General features: G+C 37.1%; 1 protein-coding gene across 1 annotated transcript in view; it reads right to left on the bottom strand.

Moving 5' to 3' along the window:
* Nucleotides 1–3,711: 3,711 nt before the first annotated feature.
* Nucleotides 3,712–25,282, bottom strand: part of Adss (adenylosuccinate synthetase) — a 217,903-nt gene continuing 196,332 nt past the window's right edge. Inside the window, exons 9-10 of the mRNA XM_067136749.2 lie at nt 24,761–24,881; nt 3,712–5,316 (exon numbers count right to left, since the gene is read on the bottom strand). Of these exons, the coding sequence (XP_066992850.1) occupies nt 5,264–5,316; nt 24,761–24,881 (174 nt within the window). The 3' untranslated portion in view covers nt 3,712–5,263. The remainder of the gene's footprint in view (nt 5,317–24,760; nt 24,882–25,282) is intronic.

Here is a 25,282-nt window from a genome sequence, read left to right as displayed (position 1 = left end):
GTTTGAAATTGAATCCAGGCTTTTCGCATGCAATCTTATACGGTAATTAGAAATTGTATACCACCATTTCTCCTACCCTGCCAACTAACATTCTGATGGTGAAATATTTTTCCACCAACGGGACTCAAATGAGCTAACCAGGGTGTCAGGCCATAGAGACTTGACGCCTAACAATCGTGGCCACCAGGTGGGCTGAGATAAGGGCTACTAAATGCAAACATTTTGACTATTCAAATCAAGTGAGAGTTGTCCTTCACATAACTGCACTGTACTTTTATCTGAATATACTAAAGCATATAATCAATTCTGATTGTTTAAAGGATTAAATATCTAAATCTATAAAATGGCTTGAAGAGATGCATACCGGGGGGGATTTCTTCCTGCATCGCGCTCACTATTTTCTCTCCCTGGCCGGCTTCTGCGCGACGTCATGTGATATGAGACAGCACTCGCCCGTCCTGTTGACACGTATTACCACTACAGTCTAAAATGGTCATAACTTCTGAACCATTCATGCAAACAATGTCTTGACAAGGTTATCGTAATCCTGATAAAATACTGGAGGAGGCCAAACAATTAATTTTGATGAGGAACTCGAGGATAATATCGAAATATTTATTTAATTTTAAGGAGTTATATTTTTACTGCAGACTATAGAATAAAATCGCTTCTAGAGGGCAGCCGGTTGGAAATAGGCATGTGCCATCGCGGACTTTTTTGTAGAGGTTTCTATGCTCTACAATTCGTACGCTTACACTTGGGGTCTATCGTTGAGGGTTCACGCAGCGTAAGCCAAGAAAGCACATGACGGACCGACATTTTTGTCTCCTATGTATTTACTGTATATCAGAACACGGATACATAATAATTTTATAGTGGTGTTTGTGTTGTCAGTATCTGAAGTTAAACCACTGTACTGATTAAAATGCAGTCAACATATTATGGAAACGTGTGTGACGCTATAAATTGTCAGCACATAAAAGAACTCCCGTGGGACAAAATTACGGCACTTTGAGTTTCAGAAACCGTAAACGTTGTTAGTGAGACGTAACACAAATAACATTATTATTATTTTGCATATTATGAAGACAGTAACGACAACAACCATCATAGCCAGTTAGTTTGCTACTGTGATGGCATAACAATACTTCCTCGTCACCAATGCTTGGTTGTTGCAACACTTTGTAAACTCTTGAATATCTCCATTATTACAGCTCGTACGGTAAAAAGGTGTCAGATATAAATGACTGAATGAAAATCATATTTTCTATAATTATTGTTATGTGCTAATAGCCGGCCTGGGCAGCAACTCAAATGATAGAGCGCTGGCCTTCTTAGCCCAACTTGGCAGGTTCGATCCTGTCTCAGTCCGGTGGTGAAGGTGCTCAAATACATAGTTAGTGGGAAATAAAATCCAATAACATTAACATTATTATGTGCTAATAACTTATATTTCTGAATATATTTCAAAGCTCGTGAAATAATACAGTATCCGTGATCTGATATACAGTAAATATGAAGAAAGAGACAAAAATGTCATGCGAGAAGAGACCCGTCACTGGATCTCGGTTATTTCAAAAGGGGGCCTCACACATCCCAGTCATAAGTGGTTAAGAAACATAGCCCAGTTCGAAATTTCATTTGGTGTGTTTCACGGTAAGACAGTATCCAAATGCAAAAATGTAATGAAAACTCTTATTTCTATTATTAAGTCAAAATTTCCAGTATTCCATGACAAAATAATTTGTCTCTACGTAAGGACCAGGACATTTATTAGGATATGGCATTTTAATGCAAAGAGTAAGGAGCTAGCACTGAGAAAATATGCCAATAAGAAGGCTAAGCTTTGGGCTGGTTCATCAAGTAATTAAGTCTTCTGACACATACGTTTTAATAATTTAATATAATTCCATAAAGATGTCGATATGATGTATATTTTCCTATGCCATTTGATATAAAAACTTACTTCATCACAAAATAAATTAATTATTTTGAGTTCCATGGCAATATTTTATTTCTTATCGTATTATATGTCATGTATTTGATAGCCGACGTTCTACCTGCTCAGCATGTGACGAAATTTAACGCATTTTCACGTTTTTAAATCTATTGGAAGTGTCGTTACTTATCGAATCGGACTAAACCAGACCATTATTTGATGAAAGATTGAGAAGATGTTTCACAGGCACGAGAACTCACAGGCTTGCTGTACTGCGACTGTGTACCTTGCTCGCTATCGTTCATATCGCGTGACGTCATAGAGCTCCAGCCAATGGAAGCTTCAACCGCCGGAGTAGCCTACCTTTTATTCTAGTTACCTTGATGCATACTTACCATCCATGAGACTTTGAATTGGTGCTCAGAGCTACAGCAATGAGGTGGACTATAGTATAAAACACCTTACTAGAGATAACTGCAAAAAGGATAATTTCTAACTTTATCTAAACATTTCCAATTATCCACGAACAAATCCTTACTGGTTTAGGGGCTTCTCACCATAAAGGTCTGTTAGCACAGGTTATTTAGAAATACTGGTTTAATAGAGATCAGGACTGACTAAAGATATTTACTAACTTCAACAAACTTATAACAAAGTAGAAATGGTAAATCATCTGGGTGTCCAAAGTTTTATAATAACATTTTGGTGACAACAGTGTAGCCATATAGAAATGCTGGATCCTGTGAGATCTCCTAAGTTAAACTTCACTGAGCATCACAGTCAGCACCTTCAGTACTATTAGCTGGAGGAGGTACAAAAAGGAACTAGCCCCCTCTTACAAGTTAATTCTGATGCAGGATGAGTTCCCCTTGTTTAACTGTGGCACAGGTCAAGTTGCCAAAAACCAGATCTGGATAAAGTACTAAGCTCTTTTCTTTATAGTGTTTTTGTAGTATTATTTTTCATGTAGACACTGATTTAATACCTTCTAACATTATCTTACAACTGATTTGAGGACCACCAGGATTCAACACTTTAGACCTCCAGTTATCTCTTTCATCCACATCTCGAGAATATCTCGAAGAGACAAAAACAAACACTGCAAAAGACTTTCATTTATAAGATCAACTTTCCACCCCCTGACTGATATTATTGGAATTGTAGGTATCAGTAAGTATTAAGACAGTTCAGCCAGCCCTACAGTCCAGAAGGTAGTGAGTCTGTCTCTTACGGGGAAAATCCAGGTTTTATTCCCAGCCAGGTTAAGGATGTTTACCTGGATATGAGGACTGATTCTAAGTCCATTCAACCCATGTGAGAACAACTGAGGAGCATCTGAAGATAAAGTAGTTTATAGTATAGTGTATAGTGCAATTTCATTAAGCTCTTTTTTCATGATGATTTCACTAATTTCATGTAGACATTAATTTAAATATTTAATACTTTCTAACATATCACTAATTTGAGGACCCAACACTTGAAACTTCCAATATCTCTTCCCCCCATCTACACCTCAAGAGTATCTCTAAGGGAAAGAAACAAGTTTACTTTCAAACAATACTAGGAAACAGCAAGTACACACTATTTCCAAAAGTATACACTGAAACCTTTCTTTCCAGATAAATGACAGCCAATGAAAAACAAAGACCGAGATATCTGTCCACAAGACCATATTGATATCATTTTCAGCAGAGGGGAAAGAAAATTGCAGGAAGGTACGGGCTAATCTGGATTTAACACAGAAAGGAGAAGGAATTTATGAATATCACATATATCATCAAATAAAAATTTAATGCCAACCCATCACATTAAGGAAAAATGCATACTCCTTTGTCATAAATATGTTATTTCAAATTTTATGAATTTACAGATCATATTCCAAAACACTGTTTCAACAATGCTGAAATGGGTTTCATATCATTAGTATGAAAATAATTTACTGTACACCCACGAAACTCCATATAAAGTACCGTTTGTAACATAGGGTGAAGAAAAGAGGAGGAATGCAGAAGCAATTTGTACATCACAACCACCCTCAAATAGATGTAAGTACTGGATAGATACGGCAAAGAACAGCAGTAAGACAGCTTTAAATACTGTAAATTATACGACTGTATGTATACTAACACTAGGTAATACGGAAACAAATACATTTCAATATAAAAGGATCTTCTGGTAACAGAGAGGAACTGGACATACTAAAAAACAGAGCAAACAAGCAATTAACAATAACAACACTTTAAAATTAAAGGAGAATGTATAGCCCTTCTTTAGCAGACAATTTTCATACAAACAAATGCTTATTTTACTAATTCACAGCATATTTATTACAATGAAGTTAGTAATTCAAATGGTTGTGCGTTTTATTATTCAAGACCACTTGGTCCAGTCTCTATGTAATTGTTTTATATTGAAATACAGTAGTGAGCTTAGAGAAATAATTCAGTTTAGATCCTGTTTACTCATAGGGTGTGACTGCTCTTTATTTTCATTCTTATGGTTTAATATAAATGGCTTCCGACAGATTTCTGTTCCTGTCTGCTTCATTTTTTAACCAGGTAAGACCCTCACTTTTCATGGCTTCATAACCATGAAAAACGTCAGTAAATATGATAAAATGTCTCAAAGGCCAACATCAAGATATGACTATGTGGACTACTACAATTTTATATTAATATGTGAAAAGAAGTCATGCCTCTCTCATAGGCATTCAAAGTTTTGCGAGAAAAAAAAACTGGATAAAGGAAATCTTAACTCCTAGTAATGTGAATGTAAGGTAGCTCATCCTATCTGAATGAAGTGAAGCTAACAGTATAGAACCAAATTAATTATATAAGTAATGAAGGCCATACATTCCCTGTATTTCACTGGTATTTCTAAAAGTATGAAACAACTCACGGTAATACTGGTAGGTATAACAATAAGGTGAGTTGAGGTACTTCTTTAGAACATCACTTACTAGGAACTGCATTTCAAATATTTTATCCAATAACAAAATATAATTACAATACATACTCTTGGAATGGGAAGCTTCTGAAGTTATTTACATTATGAATCAATGCAGCACACTTACTGGATATTCCAATAAAAGACCCACTATGGTATTAAAATGAAGGAGTAATATGAAAACTAAAATAATACCTCAACATTATAATTCCCTATTAACAATAAGAAGTCTGCACATGCTAGTAAAGCATACATAAAAGGCAGAAAACAAAGCCTTGTATATAGTATGTTTTACATGGTGAACATGTGTGACTAGACAAAGGTATTCCTAGGATATGCTATGTGTTCAGGCAGGAAATACAACATGGACTATAATACCTAAAATACAGTGATGATGGACTCACGTCCTTTGCCAACACCCACCCATTTAACTGAAACAAAAGAGAAAAATCAGATACATACTGAAAACAATAAATTAAACGATCACGCAATAAATAAGTTAATGAGAAATTTGAGATGTAGTTCTTGAACTTACCATAATGAGTAAATACCACATTCTCTGCAACAATCATTAAATTTAATACTATTTTTTTCTTAAATCAAGAAGCAGTTTATAAAAGTAGTTAATAATATTTTGTATATTTGGTTACTAATCACTCTTTAATAGCGAAGTGATAGCATGGAGAAAGACAATACAAATTTTGTGCTATTAAAAGGTAACTAAACAATACAATTTAAAATAAATATCTTGGACATCTGATGCAAGAGGGCTAAACTTTGAACGTTTCAAAGAAAAAATTGTGTGTGGTGATGATGATGATGCTTGTTGTTTAAAGGGGCCTAACATCATGGTCATCGGTCCCTAATGGTACGAAATGAGACGAAATGGAATGACAAATTAAAAGTCCAAAATCCTCCAATGACCAGAATTCAAAACATGAGGACGAAGAATGAATGGATGGACATGAATTTAAAACAATCAATGGATGCGACCTGCAATGCCTTATATTCACAGAAACTAACGTAAAACAATAGTATTACTGACTAAGGGACTGCTGCTATAGCATAACAATGAATTGATGATGCTTGCAATCTAAAGGGAGTCCAAAATCCAAGTTATCGGCCCCTCATAACGGTATTTATCGCTAGGAAAGTAGAACCATGGTATTTGTCATATTGCGGTACTAATCAAAAGCAGCAGAGACTCGCGGTATTCCACACATTATGGTACTACTCACATTGTGGCACCATTTACAGGCAACGCAAACCTATGGTGTTCATCACATAAGAGTACTAACCACAAGAACCTGCACTATCTCATGGTGTTCATCATATAGTGGGTACTAATCATAGGCAAGCTATCATTCCAGGGTCCTGCTCACACAGTGGTACTAATCACAGATACTGCAAAAGCCGACCGCACGGTGCTCCTGTGTGCTACTAATCACAAACCTATTTGGTACTTAATATAGTGGTACTATGCACAAGTAAAAGCAACCCATCGTTCCCCGTGTGGTGGTACTAAGCACAAGTAGTTTCATGGTTCTAATTTGGTCATCCCTTGGTCGCCCCTTTTAATCGCCTCTTACGACAGGCAGGGGATACCGTGGGTGTATTCTTTGTCTGCATCCCCCACCCCACAGGGGTTGTTTGTTTGGTCTGCGAGAGGTATTTTATTTCCCTCAAGTCCACCGGCAAGCCGGTTAGGACCCCGCTATCCGCCACCTGGGACGCGCCACGTGGGAGTATCACCTCTCCCCCTGCTACGCCAGCATAGTAGGTTCGTGGAATTATGTGTGGATGAGGCTCTTATCATACAGATCACTACTACATTCAAGACGAAACATTAGGGGTAAAGTAAGCCAGTGTATTTCTACAAATACAGTATAATCAGCAAACAGTGTCACTTTTGTTCAACCGCATATTCAAGATATCTATATATAAATGGAAGTCTGTTTGGAGCAATCTATATATAAAGGTATAAAAATGAAAATAGACGTGAATTAATGAGGCACTTCAAGGCATCTTACAAACTTAAAACTCGCTACCAGAGTAGCCAATGATAACAGGAACCCTAGAAAAATGGAAAATTTCTGAAATGCCCAGAGGGGGCCAGGCTGGGTTTTGAAATATGGGGCTCAGCATAAGAATGCAAGTGTAAGCATTTCATTCACCAAGTGGAATATATATTTCTAAAGCAATGATGTATAGTTTTAATGGGCTTAAAAGTTTCCTGAAAGACCCTCCTCCAAATCAAATGGCGGTACAATTTGCTAAACGAGCTAGAAAGTTGAAATTTGACAAAATTATAGCTTTTAGGCTGTAACCAACGGAAAAATTCCAAAATGCTCAAATATTTAACTTTTTACTCCCCAAAAATATAAAAATATCAAGGCAATTTTAATGACAGTGCATACCTTTGTTTCGAGGTAACTGGTGGCTAAACAGTACGTCGTATCACAAAACAGATAGCAGAATTGCCACTCAATTTGGAAAGATCTACAACTTTGGCCGCATGACTTTTTGTCATATCTCGATCCCCTATACGTTGATGATAGAAACATAAAAATCGGCATGCACAATGGCACGACCGGTGGCCATATACTGGCCAAATTTTGATTCCAGCTGTCACATAAATATGCAAAAAATAAAACAAAGTGTGAAAACTGTATCCAAATTTCTTCCTATTCAAAGTTTCTAACTCAATCTAACCCATAAATATACGAGAGATATGAGAAAATGCCATAATACCAGCCGTGCAGAACACTAAATGAGCCGTCTTCTGGCGCAATCGGCTTGTCGACATGACGTACCATTTAGCAGCAGTTAATCTTGATATGAAGGTCTGCAATAATACATGTGCGTATACTTCTGTATATCTATGTATATAAGTTATGTTGAAGTCAATTTGTAGCAATCTAGAAGGCAGGGGGTGGGGTCTACTTTTATAATTAAAACTCTACAAATCGACAGTGCCTGTCAGTAGGATAGGTGTCTGCAAATGTAATCAAAACAACCCACATCGACTGTGACTGGCAATAGGAAAGGGGGACTACCACTGACAAGAAATATTCCCTTCTTGATTTGACTGGCAGAAAGCAAGGGCGGATGTAACTTTGGTCAAAACTTCCCTATTCTATTGTGTCTGGCAGCAGGCAAGGGTGCCAGCATTATAAACTAAATTCCCTAACTAGATTGTGACTGGTAGTAGGCAAGGTGGCCTGCTATTATAATGAAACTCCCCAACTCAACTGTGGCTGGTAGTAGGAATAATGAATACTTCCCAATTAGATTATAACTTGTGGTATGCAAGGGGGCCTGCTACTATAATGAAAGCACCCCCAACTCTATTATGGCTGGCAGTACCCAAGTGTGCCTGCTATTATAAACCAAACTCCCCAATTTGATTCGGAAAAGAAGTGTCTCATTATAATGTTAACACCACAACAAAATTTTGACTTGCATTAGGGAATATGCCTGCCATTATAATGAAAACTCCCCAAATCAATTGCGCCTGATAGTAGGCAACAGGATCTGCCATTACATAGAAATGCCATAAATCAATGCGAAGTCTGAACATCCCAACTGTTTGCTTGTCCATGCCACTATGTATTCCACTGGCTGGGCAGATATTAATAGGATGCTTGTCACAGGCCTACAAGCATAGGTCAACTTGACGTGAGAGTATGAATACAGTCAATAAGGGAACTGTCATTTTCGTGGGTACTATCAAGTAAACTAAAATTCTCTGCCATACTCCAATTGCACTGTCTGTTACTTAGCAAAAAATGACTTAACTTCTTGTCGAGTTCAACAGCTTTGTCATTCACTGCTTGAGAATAAACATTCCTTTCAATAATGTCAAAATCTCTGTCAGATTCTGGAAATAAATCTATGGGGAAAATGGGGGTGTATGGCATTCCTATCCAAGCTTGGACAATCAAGTTGCCTGTTAATTCTACCTTGCATTAATTTTTTTTTTTTTTTTTTTTTTTTTTTTGGCTATTTGTTTTACGTTGCATCAACACAGATAGGTCTTTGGCGCCGATGGGATAGGAAAGGCCTAGGAAGTGGAAGGAAGCGGCCGTGGCCTTACTTAAGGTACAGCCCTGGCATTTGCTCCTAACCGCACGGCCAACTCGCCCGGTAAAAGTGTAGTCTCATTTGCTTGCGAGTAATAATGTTGTGACTTATGTTTCTTTGGCATTCAATTAACTAACTTCCTAATTGCAGGCAATTATACCACCGAAACACACGCAATTATGGTAATCCAAATCATGAAACATCAATTAATAATCAGATAATGCCTAGTCCAATTGGCAGACTTTTAACTAATGAAACATTAAGAGGATATTATGGGTAACAATGCACACTGAAGATTTTAACATGACCTTTTAAGAGCATTTTGACATTCATAACATCATTCTTACTTTCAATTTTAAATGTTTTTAACTATGATATGTATATGTCAGTTTTTAGCAATCTACTGAAGATGATCCAATTAGGATCGAAACATAGATGTAACAAATATGAAATTTAAGCTTTTTAAAATTCACATTATACCATCATCATCATATGCAGTTTCCAGCTGTTCCATAAAGTATTGAATAAGGAGGATATGTTTAATAATAAATAACTGTTATAGTGATTTAAAGATTAGTTTTAGCTGGCAATATGGAAACATGAAATTTATATTTTGTGGTACTAACTTAGCCTTTTTTCCCCATTGTTCCCTCCTATCTGTACCAGCGATCATTCTCGCTGCTTTCTTGTATTTTACTTTTAGCTTATGTAAAAGATATCCTGAATCAACCCAGCTTTACTCCCGTACAGTAAAGTTGGTCTGAAAACAAAACCGGTGTAAAGCGTTTAATTCGGGAGCTGAAATCTTTCTTACAGAATACTCTTGATCCAAACTGCGAGGTTACTGCATTAGCTTTGCTGTACCTTGGGCCTGTTCCACAAAAGTATGGTCTTGTACATTACAAGTAAATTCTCTAGTAACTTGTACAAATACCAGAGTTTCTGTTCCACAAAAGAATTTTCTACAGTTGTACTTTACTACTCCATACTTATATATACAAATTACTAGTGAATTTTTATAGGCGTGTTCCACAAAAGTACTAGTACTTGTAACTTACTAGCGAAATGAGAAGAATTCTCTACCAGTGAAAGGACAATAATATATAAATGTACTAGTGCTATTTAAATACGCTTATTTTGGATACATTTTGATAAATATGTGGTCTAGCAGTAGTGATAGCGATGGTGATGAAAATGAAAACTATCGTCTGTACAGGGAAAGAATAAACTTCCAGTTTAACACTGTATTTGAATACAATGAACGTTTTAGGTTAAGCACAATACAAGTGGAAGAACTTTTGATAGATATTGGCCATAGCTTAAAATATCCTACGAACAGAAATAAATCTCTCTCTGCTAAACAACATTTACTAACAACATTACATTGGCTAGGAAATGGTGGTCAGTACCATGGTACTGCAGATATGCTTGGGATGGCAAAATCTTCGGTCTGTGGTAGCTGCAATAAATGATATAAAATTTCCTCAAATTGTTTGTTGGCCTGAAAATACTGAAAAAAACATATTCCAAAAAGGACATTCCTGGAATCATTAATGAGCAGAATATCTCTTACATACGTCCAACTTTTCCCCTCAAAACCTCCATGAGCTTTTCCCAAGTCAAATATTTCCATCCAACCATTTATTTTGTCTTGTTTTTTCAGACTCTCGCTGAATCCACCGAAACGAATATCTTTCCTACCTTCTATTTCCTTCAAAATGAATAACTTTGTTTCTCTTGACATCATTTTAACAATTCATGCAGAGTTCGCAATTTCGTAACAATTAAGTTTGGCGGCCGAATATCGTTATTAGCGGCATCTGATTCCTAATGTCAGACCAAGGTAGGTATGTTAGACTCTCGTAGAACATATGCGAGGATCAAGGAAGAACAGAATGGGTGATTAATTTCCTATCATCAAAGAAATAAACTGAAAAATAACATCGAAGCATTAAAAAATTCACAGGAATATTAGTTCTTTCAATCTTTGCTGCATAAGTTACAGTAAAATACGATATTACGATAAATGAGGCAAGCATAACCTAATTCAACGAATGGAATACGAAGATAAACAGCTGATTCATGCTATGACGTAGTATGTTTATTGATATGTCGTCACTTGTAACACTTGTAACAATTCACTGGTAATATACAAGAGACTATCAATCTTTTGTGGAACAGAAATGTACAACTCCATACATTACAAGAACCCACACTAGTAACTTGTAATGTACAAGACCATACTTTTGTGGAATAGGCCCCTTGATTCAATCTCACTTACTATACTATTGGAAGAAAATACATCCTCAATAGTTGAAACTATCTAGCTGCTCCAGTTTTCTATTCTCAATGTGACATTCAGTTCTCTAAGGTTTCTTCTACTGACATCACTTTAGTCTTGGAGATGCTAATTATCATATCAATATCACTGCATCTGAATTTTCGCTATTAGCGCTTAGTATGATCACATTATTCCTGGGGCCTATTCCACAAAAGTACGGTCTTGTACTTTACAAGTAAATTATTGCTCATCCTTCCACAACTGCCTCCTATGGCAGGTTCATTTCATAAGAGACAACAAAGAATATTTTCAGCCCAGGGGCCTATTCCACAAAAGTATAGTCTTGTACATTACAAGTTACTAGTGTGGGTTCTTGTAATGTATGGAGTTGTACATTTCTGTTCCACAAAAGATTGAAAATCTCTAGTATATTACTAGTGAACTGTTACAAGTTTTACAAGTGATGACATATCAATAAACATACTACGTCATAGCATGAATCAGCTGTTTATCTTCATATTCCATTCGTTGATTTAGGTTATGCTTGCCTCATTTATCTTAATATCATATTTTAAGGTAAGTTATGCAGCCAACCCTCATATCCAGGTAAAAATGCCTGACCTGGCCAGGAATCGAACCCGGGCCCTCCGGGTGAGAAGCATGCAAGTTAGAACACGGGGCCGGCTTCAAACATTACCGGTACGTGACTAAAAAATCTCGAAATTTTACATTCAGTTTTACCAAGGAAAACTTTGGCAGTTTTTTCTGAAAACTTCTTTCAGTTCAGCAACTTCGATCAACCAAACAACAATCGACCACAAGTAGTTTTTAATTCTGTAATCTAATAAATTAAAGCAAATTAGATACAAAAGCACCCAACATGATGGCAAAACTTTTTAACATTTTAAAAATCTTCTATTGTAATTTTGTCACCAGGATTCTGTTCGTAGTCAGTTTATGGAAATCTTGTACCGCGTAAATTAGGCCTACATCTTTTAAAGGTTATGTTGAACTCAAGAATATGGTTTTGAATATACGTATCGATTCTCAAGTTCTGGAACGCATGCATTATATTCAATTCTGCCCGTCACTAATCACAATCAAATTGGAAAGACAAAAAATTTCATTAACACTTCCGAAATTACGGTTATTCGCGACCTTGAGCTCAGCTGGAAAGCTCGCTCGCTGTACAAGTGGGTACGAGTGCGAAATGATGTAAAGTTTTTAAATGCAACGTGCGCAAATAAAACAACTGAAGTTTTTGTAACATTTTAACATAAACACGTAAAATTCCCAGCCTAATATTAGGACCAAAACAGCAATACGCAATCCCAAAACCTCCCTTGGAAATCTGTGTTGCTTAAGAAGGAGCAGTTTCGATTTCTGCCTGAAAGCCCAGTGACTATACAGTGCCCTGAGGGAAGTGCCGAAAATCTGTTCGGTGATACACTAAAAAAAAAGTAAAAAATAACCAACATCTAACCCTGGACATAATGTAGACGTTTTCCAAGTATGAATATTAGAAGAAACTCATTCCGTCTTCAAGTAGAGCTGCCAAAATGCGCTTTGTCTCCTTCCAATTGTTTATGATTTCCGAGGATTCCGTCAACAATACAATCTGAATGCGATGCTAAGATGGTCCCTTATGCAAGTTCACCACCAATTGCTTTTCCAGTACAGTACGCTACTTCCTCAAATTACCGCAATGATGGGACGTTAACATCACGATCCGCAAGTATGCCGTAGCCGTCTTTTCATGAGATACAGTTTCTTGAAAAACGCGTTTTCGAGGATTTAGCATTGATGGGACTGAAATTCCTGGACGGTTGATCCGAGAAATCGTTTCTTCGAGGAACGGATACTGCAGGATTTTAACAACGTGATTTAATTAGGATGCTCGCGGGACCATGTAATTTGAACGAATAATACGGGAAAACGTAGTTTCTGGGAATGTATAATCGAGGTTATACTGTACTTAATTTTATCTTTATATTATTTTGATTTACAAATACGATATTACAAGTAATCATATTCATATTGGTCTGAGAAAAATATATAGTTTTAACCACCTAATCAATACATGACATTATAATCTGAAACGATTTATGAAAAAATAGTGGGCATGTTTCAGCTCTTGGATCCATCATCAGCATATAAACACTAGAAACACTTTAATAATATTATAAGAACATTAAAATACAGATGTAAGGAACTATTTTAACATTAATACAATTGAGAGAAAGATATATGAAAGCAGTAATGATAATTAAGATTTATTTATTTTTTTAAATTTTTATATATTGAGTTGAGCCTCTATGGAGTGCGTGTTAACAACCAACTTCATTTTATTGTCTAGGTCTTGTTCTTGTTCCGGCTTTGACTTCCTGACAGTATCTTCTGAGTCCAGCGACGAGTACCTGGTTATGCTCTTCAGACAAAGGTCCTCTCCGTCTTCTGGAAGTTGATGCCATTTTGAAACCTTGATAGTTGTTCACCAACCTTCTGAATGCATTCCTGTCAGGAATTTCTTGGTCTGAAATACCAATCTGCCTCAGATCTTTTTCGCATTACTGGAACAATCTTGGCCTTGTTGCCTTACATTGAATAACATTCTATATTCTTTTTGTTAGTCAATCATCTGTCATCCTCATGAGATGACAGTAAAATAGTAGCTGTCTCTTCTTAATTGATGCTGTGAAAGGTTCTGTCTTGCCGTACAAATCCTCATTTGGTATTATTTGCCACTGTCCATCAACCCATCTATTACCTAGGATTTTTCTTAGTATCCTGCGCTCTCTTTTTTACAGCCAGTCAGCTTGACCTTAATATTTAAGGAATAATATATATCATTTTTAAGCAGTGTTGCCAGATCTGCAAATTTTCTGCTAAATTTGACAGATTTTTAGAGGGATTTTCAAACTTCTGTTAATGGATTTCAGAGGATTTGTTCTCCAAGTGATTTCCCTCATTTTCTACACCAGCTTTGGCCCACAGGGCAGGCAGGCCACATCTCCAGCCTCAGCATGTCAGCATTTGTTTGGTGTTGCAATTGTTACTGTAATCTCGATGAGCTTGGTAGTGTCGTGTGAGACATCGTGTTTCTTTGGAAATTAGGCTCTTTTTTGGTACATCACTATGCCAAAAGGAAAGGTTAAAAAGTATAGTCAGAAATGTACGAAAGAGTGGCTAAATAATGAAGCTTTAAAAGACGGATTGGTTAAGCTTCCCAGTGAACGCAAACATGGGCTATGCAGATACTGTCACTTGCTTGCACTCTAAAGTGTGGTGGCAGCAGTGCCAGATCTGTAGCTTAGATCCTTTCCAACAGAACAAATATGACTTAGGCCACCACAGCTCAATTGGTAGAGCAAACGACGCAAAATCGGGAGCCCGTGAGTTCGGATCCCACTGTTGTCCGGTTGTATTTAATCTCTCTTCAACATGTACTATATGTATGGAACACTAATATGTTAAAAGTTTATTTCAATTACAATGTGGCCGTAAAAATTCAATATTCATTGTCTGTCATTCCTAATCATAGGAAATCTAGTAAACATTTAAATGCTGCTTTTCTGTTTCATCAGCCAATAAATCAGGAGTTAGGATTTTCTGACAGTAATATATATAAAAATTGATTTCAAGCCATCTAAATTCATAACTGTGGAGTGAAGGAACTATGAAAATATCAGAGTTTTGGAACAAAGTGCGGTTGTATAAAGATGCAAGTGGTTTAAATCCTTTCAAAGATGTTTTTAAATTAGCCTTTGTACTTTTAGTGTTACTTTGGTCCAATGCTGATGTTGAAAAAGCCTCCAGACAATCATATTTTGTAAAAACATCTCTGCATAACAGAATGTCTACACTATGGTAAAGTCATTGCTTACTATAAGAATGGATTGAAACAAGTGAACAAGTGTTGCAGTGATGATGAAATGCCATAACATATTCTGAAAAACATTGGTACCATGGCTTCATCTTAAACCACAGGACATCAACCCAGCACATCAGTTTCAGAGGATTTAATGCTCAAAGGAGAAGATGATGAGCTCTGGTTCTAAAATTGGAGACTGTTGAGTTAATTTACTCTATATAAAAAAAAAGCTGTTAGATGTTATTTTGCTTCAGTTTGGTACTTAGTGGGATCTAGCAGATTTTCAACAAAAATTCCGCAGAGAAAAGATTTTTGGGTTGGCAACCCCAGCTTATCTGGCTGTAGCTGTTCCCTCACGGTATGAAGGTGGCTGTTAAGGAGTTCTTGAAATTGAGTTCAAGTGTTGTGTTTATACATAATATTAGACTTAGATATATCAAATAACACTAATGCCTTATGTGTATCAATTTTTTTGTGTGTATATATTGTATATAATGTATATAATTTCCTTGCCATGTACTAATAATAATACTTAGGTAAGTTTTATTTTTGTTGTTTATATCTCTTAATAAAATTTATAAAAAAAGTTACTCAAAGGAAAGCATTTAAGGTTTAGAAATTCAATTCTGAAAATATCCCTGCAGGTTTACAATTGTTCTCCAGTTGAAACTTCAGGGTCATTCAGTTCAATGGTATGGTGCTCGTCAATGTTTATGTTTGTGATTCATGCGAAAAGCAAAAGTGAGCGACAATACTAGATCACACGGGTATCGATGCAAGTTTGAAATTGATTTGTTAACTACAGATGGTACAATTTTGTATTGCACAGCATGTGAGAAAACAGTTGTGACAAGCATTTTTTTAAGGTTCAACATTTAAATACTAATGAACACAAAGATAATATTAAACATAAATCCTTGAAAAGTGTCCCTGTACAAAATTTGTTGAGTGAATTTTCAAACAGTAACTTTTCACAGTTCTCCTTAGATTTATGCAAAGCACTTTTGTGATGATGATGATAATGATGATGATGATGATGATGATGATATTGTTTGTTGTTTAAAAGGGGCCTAACAGCTAGGTCATCAACCCCTAATGGTACGAAGTGCAACGAAATGAAACAATAATTAAAACTTCAAAATGTATCCACTGACTAAAATCTGAAATGATGATAAAAAATGATCATGAATCCAAAACAATCAGTGGATCCAATTCACAATGCCTCATATTCTGTGATGATGCTTGTTGTCCAAAGGCTTCCAAAATCCTGGTCACCAGCCCCTCATAATTCTACTAATCACTGGTAAGGCAGAACCATGGTGTTCCTCCTATAGTAGTACTAATCACAGGTAATGCAGACTCATGGTGTCCCTCGCATGCTGGTACTAATCACAGATAATGCAGACCCACGGTGTGTCACACACAATGGCACCACTCACAAGTAACACAGACCGACGGTGTTCCTCACGAAAGGGTACTACTCACAAGCAACGCAGACCCAGGCTGTTTCTCACTTAGTGGGACTAATCATGGGTGCCAGTATTCCTGTGGTATTCCTCACATAGTGGAACTAATCACAGACCACATATACTCATGGTGTACCTCACATAAACGCACTACTTACAGGCAACGCTTACCCATGGTGCTCCTCATATAGTGGTATTGCTCACAGGTAACGCAGACTCGTTCTGAATACAGGGGAACCAACGCAATTCAGCGCGGTGCATGACAGCTCCTCCTGCACAGATAACAGTCCGTGATGCAGCGTGCCCGCTCCCCCGACTTGGTGGAATGCACACGATGGTGCTAATCACAGGCAACGCCCAGGCCCATGGTGTTCCTCATATAATGGTATTAATCACAAGTAACGTCAACCCATGGTGTTCTCCACTTAATGATACTAATCACAAGTAATCTCATGGTTCCAATTCCATCATTTCTTGGTCGCCCCTTGTAGTCGCCTCTTACGACAAGCAGGGGATACCGTGGGTGTATCCTTAGTCTGCATCTCCCACCTACAGGAGGTTGAAGCATTTTCAGCAGCAGAGATTCCATTGTGGAAACGTACCAAACCCACCCTCCGAAATTTCACTGAGCAGAAGACAAAGTGTAAAGTGCGGGGCCAATATACTCTTTATAAAAAATTATGTCAAGTGGTGTTGTGATCTTACAATTGAAAATATTGGATAACAGATCAGAAATAATTTTGTGTGGATGTCAATGAAGGAAATGCAAGAAAGGGAAGGACGATTTATTGCCAATTTTACAGTTAGATCTCTCCACTCCATTTCTCGCTGCGATAGAAAAACTTGAAGTTACAAATGCACAAATGTGCATTACTCAGTTTGACCAATGATGTGAGCTACATGAACAAAGCTGGCAATGCTCTTAAGAGTTATATTTCCAAATATGACACATTTGACTTGACTTGGGCTGCAGAAACAATTCATGCAAATTTCCCGCTTGTAGATAAACTGATATCTTCTCAAAAAGAAAGTACTGTATTGTATTTGTTAACGCGCCCTATAGAATACAAGCATTTAAAGCAGCAGCACCACCACCACCACCACTGAATGTTACACTTCCATCAGAACCAGTTTTAGCGTGTTAACGCGATTATGTGCAGTTCTATATTCCACTGAACATTTGGAAAAGGTTAGGAATAAAGTAAATTTGAGTCCTTGCCCCGAGGTGGTGCAGTTCTTTTCAGGTACAGCCCCAATGGATATTTAGTGAATACATTTGATCCAAATGATTCTTAAGTTAAAGTTGACCGAGCTCGATAGCTGCAGTCGCTAAAGTGCGGCCAGTATCCAGTAATCGGGAGATAGTGGGTTCGAGCCCCACTGTCGGCAGCCCTGAAGATGGTTTTCTGTGGTTTCCCATTTTCACACCAGGCATATGCCGGGGCTGTACCTTAATTAAGGTCACGGCCGCTTCCTTCCACTTCCTAGGCATTTCCTATCCCATCGTCGCCATAGGACATATCTGCGTCGGTGCAACATAAAGCAAATACCAAAAAAAAGAAAGTGAAAGTTGCTCAAGATATACAGAAGAATGCAAAAGTAGAAAGTAACCTTTCTTACATAACTATAAATTTCTCTCATCTTCCTTCTGCTAATACTTCTTTGGAAACCAATCATGTGATGTGCTAGTCATTAATGAACTTCAAAACCACTGTCTCTAAATTCAATTTGATACCTGGAAATGTTGGCAATGTAATGAAGGAAACAGTGCATAGTAGATTTTTAGAAAACACAGGATATAATCAAATGTAAGAGATTGAAGAAAGCAGGGGAACATTTCAAGCTACCTAGTGAATTACCACTAAAAGCAGATCAATTTTCAGCTTTTGTACGAAGGTAATCCCAAAAAAGAAGGTCTCATATTTCTTAATAAATAAATAGACCTGTTTATTTCTACAATGGTTTACATCATTTTACAGCTTGAACATTTAGCTATTTTTCTACATAATCACTATTTCGGTCGATGCATTTTTTTAGATGCTTGTGACAGTTTTTGTATGCCCATGTCTTACCAACTTGCCGCCATGCTGTTCAGAAAGTTGTGAACCTCATCTTTTACCTCATCGTTGGTGCTGAATCGCTTTCCTGCCAAATGTTCTTTCAACTTAGGGAATGAGTGACAGTCACTGGGCGCTAAGTCGGGACTATAAGGTGGGTAGGTGATGATGTTCCACTGAAACTGTTGCAGGAGAGCAACGGTTTGCCGAGCGATGTGTGAGCAAGCGTTGTCATGGAGAATGTTTACGCCCTTGCACAACATTCCTCTTCTCCGGTTCTGAATTGCCCGTCTGAGTTTTTTCAGGTTCTCGCAGTACCTGTCAGCATTAATTATGGTCCCAGCGGGCATAAAGTCGACCAAAAATTCCCTTTTTCAATCCCAAAACACAGTTGTCATGACTATACTGGCAGACTGTGTCTGCTAGAATTTCTGTGGCTTTGACGAAGAGGAATGCCGCCACTGGCGTGGTTGTTGCTTACAAACATTTTTGACATCCATGCATGACTCACCATACACTTCCGTCAACTGTTGATGGATTTCAACTGGTTCAGTACCTTTTGCGTTCAAAAACCAAATAACTGCGCGCACTTCGCACTTGGTGGTAATATCCAACGGGAGCTCCATTCTCAATGGCTGCCTCAGTGGGAGAACTTATTTTTGGGATTACCCTTGTACATGCACCCTAAGTTCCTGTAAGGTGAGAGAAGTTTTTCCTGCTACAAGTATATTTTAAGAACCAATAGGAAGCGGCTAACTATGGAAAACTTAAAATATTTGGTGGTCGTAAACTGCAACAGGGAAGATGATGAGAATGTGGAGAACTAAAATTGTAAATATCATTATTTATTGGGATTTTATTTTTATTTTTAAGGAAAATATATCCTAACTCTTCAATATTAAAGACACTTTGATAAGTTAAATGATTAATATGATTTCCACAATTTGTTTATTCAAAAACAGATTATACAAAATTTGCTTTAAAATTTTATTTTATGCCAATATATTTATGTGCAATTACAGTATATTTTTCAATACATAAATGCACAAATATAAAATGGATTATTAGAGCATACAATTCCTGTCCCCAGTGATCAGCAATAATATGTTGATACTTTTATGGACCCCAGTACAAATGTTTTCATACTTTTTGTCTGTTGTTTTACACATCTTTTAACACACTTATTTAATAAGCCCCAGTGAAAAAGGTTTTCATATTTGTTCTCTTGTGTTTTCCATACCTTTTAATATTCTCTCATCTAATGGTAGATATACAGTGACTGGCAAATTTAATGGATCATTTGGATTTTCAAAGGAAAAAGCATGTTAAATTGTGAAACATTTGTTTTATTATTTATAATGATTATTTTCATGAAAAAACTTATCAAAGTAACTAAGGGTAGCAATAACAGACAGATTCCTTATTTATAATGAAAATAAGCAATGTAAATAAAACATATGTTTCACAATTTAATGTACTTTTTCCTTTAAAAATTCAAGTGATCCATTTATTTGGCCAATCAGTATAGCTTTCACCGTACATGCACGACCTAACAAACAATTTGCTTTATGCTGAACCAACACAGATAGGTCTTATGGCAACAATTGTGGAAGTGGAAACGAAGTGGCTGTGGCCTTACTCAAAGTACAGCCCCAGCATTTTCCTGGTGTAAAAATGAGAAACCAAGGAAAACTCCCTTCAGGGTTGCCAACGGTGGAGTTTGAACCCACTATCTCCCAAATGCAAGCTCATAGCTGCACAACCCGAACTGCATGACCAACCCTCTCGGTATAGACGACGTAAAATACATGCATGACGACAAAATCCTGTATCAATTGTTTTCATATCCCTATTGGATAGTTTTTATTCATGTACTCAACAGTGAGTTTTCTCGGTTAACACGTTCTCTTTCCTTGTCCCCTGCAGAACCGTCTTAACGAAGTTTTACCTGTAGTCTATTATGGATTTGGTGCCTCTACCTTCCCTGAAGAAGAATGAAAAATGTATTTGCAACTGCTAATCCCAAACGAGAACAGACATTCAGTAAATATTTCGCCATTCCTATTTGCATCCATACTATCTTCCCTACATTTAACATCACCTTCTCATATCCTTCAGTTCTGTTTCCAACCCTCGCATTGAAATTGCCCATTAGCACTATCCTATTCTTGCTACTGATCCTGATTATGATGTCACTCAGTGCTTCATAAAACTTGTCAACTTCATCCTCATCTGCACTAAAGGTCTCCGTTTACGACCGAGCTGGATAGCTTCAGTCGCTTAAGTGCAGCCAGTATCCAGTATTCGGGAGATAATGGGTTTGAACCCCACTGTCGGCAAACCTGGAGATTGTTTTTCGTGGTTTCCCATTTTCATACCAGGCAAATGCTGGGGCTGTACCTTAATTAAGGCCATGGCCGCTTCCTTCCCACTCCCAGCCCTTTCCTGTCCCATCGTCGCAATAAGACCTATCTGTGTCGGTGTGACTTAAAAAAAAAAAATTCCGTTTACGGTCGAATGAAAGTAGTCTTGTAGTTAAGTCCTGCTCCGCTAGTGAGTGTGACCTGTCTAACCGCTTGGCGCTCGACAGTCTGAGCAAACACACCAGATTTGGTCCAGCTGACTCTCATTCGCAGTCACTATGACATTTGTTGCAAAACACGTAATGGGTGTCGAAAAATAGGGTAAAAGCAAAACCTGAGAGGAAGCAATATGGTTTACTAAATTAAGAAAAGATGAAGAGCGAAGTGCGGGAATACTCCTTACTAGTAACAACTGCGAATGGTCAACGTGCAGGATATGTGCCATGTAAATGTTATGCTTCCTTATTGATGTTTGCATCTACTACCTCACATATGAAAGTATCCATATGTATGTAAAGTGTGTCCAAATACAGTGCGTCCATCAAATACAGTATTACGTGTTATCAAACAAAACCTTACACAGAAATATGTCAAAATGTGTTCAACAGATCTCTGTCCTTTTACGGTTGTTTCGGGAATAGCTTCCTAGATCTATGTCAAAAACAAGTCGACTATGGACAAATAAACATTGCCGGTATTCTTACTACTACAACAATTTATTTATTAAAAGATCATTGTTCAGATGATGATCCCCTTGCATAGTGGAGAAATAACAGCACAGAATATCAAAGACTTGCACTGCTAACAAAGAAAATACTGTCTATTCCAGCCTCCAATGAAGCAAGTGAAATGAATTTCAGTTCAGCTGGTAACTTTATTAGTGAAAAGAGCTCACTTAGTATAGGTATAGTAAATGATGCTCTCTTGATTCATTCTGTACTAAAACAGACAACACAATGATTATGAATGTTTGTGACTATGTGAAAGACAGTACAAGTTAATATTCAGTGTCTACTAACGGGACAAGTTGATCTCACAGTGTTTATAGTAAGTTTGTAATTACATTACTTCAATGAATATTTCATTAAAATATTTGCATGGTGTACAACATTTTATAGTCAGCCAATCTCCTTTCCTCGCTTCTTTTAAGTTAGTTCGTCATAACTTCGTTGATACTGTCTGCAGTGCATTAGCTGCCTTGCCTCAGACTACACAATGCTAGCCAACCTGCTAAAGGTTGACTGAGATACAGTTGACCGCATGGAGTTCGAATGAACATGAACGAATGAACTGGGTCATTTGCATATAAGTATGGAAAGGAACATCAGAACTGAGTTGAGAGAAGATCAATCCACGTATATTGCATTCGTAAATCTGGAAAAGAAGGCATTCGATAATGTGGCCTGGACCAAGGTATTTGAGATTCAGAGGGTCATCGGGATCAAATACTGAGAACGAAGAATTATCTACAATCTGTATAAAAATCAGTCTGTAGTGAAAATAATCGAGGGCTTTGAGAAACAAGTAGCAATCAAGAAAGGAGTGAGGTAAGGGTGAAGTATGTCCAACTCCTTTTCAGTATTTATACAGAACATGCGATAAAAGAAATCAAAGAGGAATTTGGAAAGGGAATCGCAATCCAAGGAGAGGAATTCAAAACCCTAAGATTTGCTGATGATGTTATTTTGTCTGAGACTGCAGAAGATCTGGAGAAATTTCTGAATGGTATGGACAGAGGGGAGGGAGGGAGTACAAGATGAAAATAAGTAAGTCCAAAATAAAAGTAATAGAGTGCAGTCGAATGAAGTCAGGTGAAGCAGGAAATATTAGATTAGCAAATGAAGTCTTAAAGAAGTAGATAAATACTGTAACTTGGGTAGTAAAATAACTATAGCAATGGCAGAAGAAAGGAGGACATAAAATGCAGACTAACACGAGCAAGAAAGGCCTTTTTTACAGAAAGAAATTTACTTATTTTGAACTTCGACATAGGAATTAGAAAGATGTTTTTGAAGACTTTCGTATGGATCGTGGCTTTGTGTGGAAGCGAAACATGGACAATACCTTTCTCAGAAAGAAAGAGAATAGAAGCTTTTGAAATGTGGTGCTACAGAAGAATGATGAAGGTGAGATGGACAGATCAAATCACATATGAAAAGATATTAAATCAAACTGGTGAGAGATCGTTTTGGCTATATTTGATAAGAAGAAGAGATGGAATGATAGGACAAATCTTAAGACACCCAGGACTTGTTTAGTTGGTTTTTGAGGGAAGTGTAGGCGGTAAGAACCATAGGAGTAGACCAAGGTATGAGAATGACAAGCAGACTGAGCAGATGTAGGATGTAGTAGTTACATGGAAATGAAAGATTAGCACAGGATAGGGTGATACGGAAGCCTGCATCAAACCATTCTATGGACTGATGACTCAAACTACTACTACTACTACTACTACTACTACTACTACTTGCAGCCTCACATGGTGAATAGTTTGAGACAATTCTCATCCTAATTCATCTTACTGCTAAATCTACCCACATCATCCTCATTTACATGCCCAACAGAAACAATGTTACATGCAATAGTCGTCATCATCATCATTTCCCTTTATCCAGCTGTAGCCGGGTAGGGGCAAATATGGTTCCTCTCCACTTTCTTCGGTCTTTCCACCACTCCTCCTCCAACACTGTGTCCCAGTCCAGGTTTCTTTCTATAATGCTGCATTGGATGGTATCCTTCCATCTCAATCGTGGTCGTCCACGGCCTCTCCTTCCTTGGATTTGCATTTCCATCACCTTTCTTGGCATTCTTTATTCCTGATAAATAGTCCTACCCCACTCTCTGTCCTTCCCTTTTTAATACCTTTTAAGAACACTTTACATAAACTTTATAATCTCCTATCTCTTCCTCACTATCTCTCCTTACCCAAATACTGTTAACTCCTAACACATCCAGATTGCTAATTTGCTGATTCAGCCATTCTACTTTCTTCCATAAGCCCTATTAATAATGATAGCCCCACTAAATTCCATTTCATTCGCCAAGTTGTTTCCAAGGAGTCCATCATTTGTCACATGGAACTGGAATTCTGTTATTTCCATAGGTCTGAGGCTTGCTTAAAAAAGTCTGAGCTCGGTCAATTCCAGAAAGCAGGATGCTACCCTACTTGTATGTAGTCCCAGAGAGAATATCACCTCTAGCAGGTTAGGGACCACTGGTTGATTGTATGGTCCTAGTTGCCCAAGCTCAAAGAAGGCCATGACTCAGAACATGTCCGAGATGACCACTCCTATTCCACAGCAACTGGTATCCCGAATCTCAGGACTATTTACTAGGTCATTCAACTGCTATCCATGGTTCACAAACTAGGACGTAAGTATATAAACCCACACCATGAACCACTCACAAATGAACTGAAATATATATATATAAAAAAGACATTCTTCCCACTTAAAAATCAAATCATTCTCCATATTAAGCTCTACAATATTCCAATCTATGATCATTAAATATCAAGCATTCAAGTTAAGATGGAAATTTTACAATATTTAACAGGGCTTTATAACATTATACTCATGGGTACTTAGTTTATGAATGTGTATGTATAAGTAAAATAAAAGGCTATAGTGTACTTTCTGTAAGATGGTAACTAGGTAAGAGTTGAACAAAGTGGTACAGCTAAAGGATATTGAGCAAAGCTGATTATCTTAAATGAAGGGTTACACATATTCTTAGGAATGTGAGGCTTACTCACCAGGCACTTCTACTAAGTCCTCTATTTTTTCTATATATTTCTTAGCATTGTAGGGAAGTTGATCATATTCTCTTATTCCTTCAATGCTCGTCAACCAACCAGGGATGGTAACATATTCAACCTAAAATCAATAAATTACATTTAGTTTAACTTCATTAACCAAACAATTTAAACTGAAATTTTTAATTAGTATATTTAAACATCTCCGAATTAAAGGCTGAGTGTATCTATTTCACTAAGCTAATTTCACTTACCAATATTCTTGGATTATTCACTGATAAATCTAATTATTAATGTCCAAGTATGAGGAACAACATTATCAGCCATACAGAACTTAACAATAAAAATTATTGCAGCAATGATTACAGGAGAACAAAATGAAAATGATGCAGCAGAATTCTTTTAAAATGCCCTTTTATTATTACAATTGTGTCTTTATTAGCAAAACCAGAACTCTGCTGCAAGACCAATGATAGAGTTTTAATTAATTTTCTTGGATAAATACCACCTGCGTAACCCAAG

The sequence above is a fragment of the Anabrus simplex genome, chromosome 1 (genome assembly GCF_040414725.1).
Source record: "Anabrus simplex isolate iqAnaSimp1 chromosome 1, ASM4041472v1, whole genome shotgun sequence".
NCBI lineage: Eukaryota > Metazoa > Arthropoda > Insecta > Orthoptera > Tettigoniidae > Anabrus > Anabrus simplex.
The sequence above is the reverse complement of the archived record's forward strand: the minus strand, read 5'-3'. Positions and strand labels throughout refer to the sequence as shown.